The 2,119-nt window shown below is 41.3% G+C and overlaps 1 protein-coding gene across 1 annotated transcript in view; it reads left to right on the forward strand.

Annotated features, from left to right (window-relative positions):
* Positions 1-1,055: 1,055 nt before the first annotated feature.
* Positions 1,056-2,119, forward strand: part of tspo (translocator protein) — a 2,547-nt gene continuing 1,483 nt past the window's right edge. The window contains exon 1 of the mRNA XM_020597992.1: positions 1,056-1,399. Coding sequence (XP_020453648.1) covers positions 1,361-1,399 — 39 coding nt within the window. The 5' untranslated portion in view covers positions 1,056-1,360. The remainder of the gene's footprint in view (positions 1,400-2,119) is intronic.

A 2,119-nucleotide genomic window follows, 5' to 3' on the forward strand; every position in this document is an offset into this window, starting at 1 on the left:
GGACTAAACCTGCCCTCTACTGACTACTCTACATAACAGCAGCCATAGTGACATACTGTATGTAACTCCAGTGTTGAAATATTTATGCAAAACCACTTTTTTCATGCAGACATACAGTTCCAAACTAAAGTTTAAGTCCTCCCCAAAACCAACATTATCTCACACAAACAAAACCAACAGGTTCACCAGGTGTTCATGCTGTTCTTTCTAAAAGCCATGTGAAACCTATTGTCCCCCTTGTGTTCATAAATATTGGTATTGGATTTTCAGCTATATGCACCCCAGCCTTCCCTTATTTCTTTGGTTGAGTGTTTCTACTTTAGATAAATTGAGTCACAAAGTCAGATCAGTTTATTTTTGGTTTCACTCTTTTCATGGGGTTAGTGGACAACAAGCAATAGGGCCTACTGTAGCCTACATGGAGCATCACCAGACTTTTCCCCGAACAGTCTCTCTACACTGACCAGCCATAACATTATGACCATTGACAGTGAAGTGATTAACGTTGACAGTCTCATTACAATGACATCTGTCAGTGTGTGGTGTATATCAGGCAGCAAGTGGACGTTCAGTCCTTGAAGTTGATGTGTTGGAAGCAGGAAAAACGGGCAAGTCCTAAGGATGTGAGTGACAAACAGGGCCATACCCAAAGCTCACTGATGATGAGGTTGACCTACTATAGATTCAACTTTTAAATTTAATTAATCGTTTTCAAAAGATTCCATTTTGTTTGAAATGGTAGAAAAAGAGAAATACTGTGCACTGGCCTGTACGTCGAGAAACATTCACAGGCTATAGTGGTGATATGACATATAGAGTGGGGAGGCTGTTAAATTGGTCTAAAAAATGATCATTGACCATAAGCATGTGGCTGATCGGTGTAAATGTTGCTACGTTTGCCTTTGCAACCGTGCTAACCATTGTAACATGTCTTTTCAAGTTTTACTAGCAAGTAGTATGTTGTGGCTTTTCGTAGAAACCGATGAAAGAAACGTTACAAAACCCCACAGAGGAGCGCGTTATGAAAGCTGAGGCGGGAACTATCTTAACCATTTTATAATCTTTGCAACCGCCCAGTCACGTTTCCAGTTGTTTTGTAAGTGTCAAGGAACTATGTAACATCTACACGAGCAGGAAGCAAGTGTAATTTAACAGCTTCTGCATTTTTACCTTTGGACCACGGCTGCCTTACACATCGTATTTATTTAGCCACCAAATACTCGAACCTTAAGGAATTTGTGCAGCGCAGTGCGGCCGCCCAACCTGGGAGTGTCTGTGGACAGTGACCGCCGAGATAAGACCCTGCCCGCCCAGCTCTTATATCACAGTGTTCCAGCGTGTCCGAGGCTCGTCACAGTGCATGGTTTTACACAGTGTGAAGGAGCTGACCGCTAACGGGGTAAGTAGCTTAGTATATATAATCCTACGAGGAAACTTTGCGCAGAGCCTTCTGGCGCTGTATGACCTCCGCAAGTGGTCAAAAGTAAACTTTATAAATTCACGTTTCTCTTTGCATTTCCATACATTCCGTAGCTTACAGCCATTTTAACAAATTCTTTTCAAGATATCATGAAAGTCAACTTCAAGGTTTGGCTTATTTACATCAGCCTCATGTAAATGAAGCGACGTGAAAACTTTTCTAGTGCACTTGAATTATATCATGTAGTAAATCTGGAACAGATCTTTACTGGACTAAAATAAGTTCGTCCAATGGGCCTATAATCTATCTTTATTTTAGGTTAAAGCAGCTGTACTCAATATTATTTATGTCAACAGTGAATTACATCACTACCACTAGGGGCGACTGTGATTCAGTGGGTAGGGCAGTAGTCTCCCAACCGGAAGGTTAGGGGTTCGAATAAAGGTGATTACCTTGATTATTATGTTTAGTGAAAATCCTACAGTATTATCACCAGCAGATGCAACAGCATTACAAGGCTTTGCAGCCTCTTTCAGCTCATTGTTTTGGTTTTATGGCCAAGTTGACTGTTTTGATTCACTCGTACTAATCTCATAGCAGCATTCTTGGCAGCATCATGCATTCGTTGTAAAAACCTACACCTACTCTAGCAACAAAGAGGCATACACTGGGTGGAGAACACAGTGGAGCTTTCAGCTT

Source organism: Monopterus albus, unplaced genomic scaffold (assembly GCF_001952655.1).
Source record: "Monopterus albus unplaced genomic scaffold, M_albus_1.0 scaffold36.1, whole genome shotgun sequence".
NCBI lineage: Eukaryota > Metazoa > Chordata > Actinopteri > Synbranchiformes > Synbranchidae > Monopterus > Monopterus albus.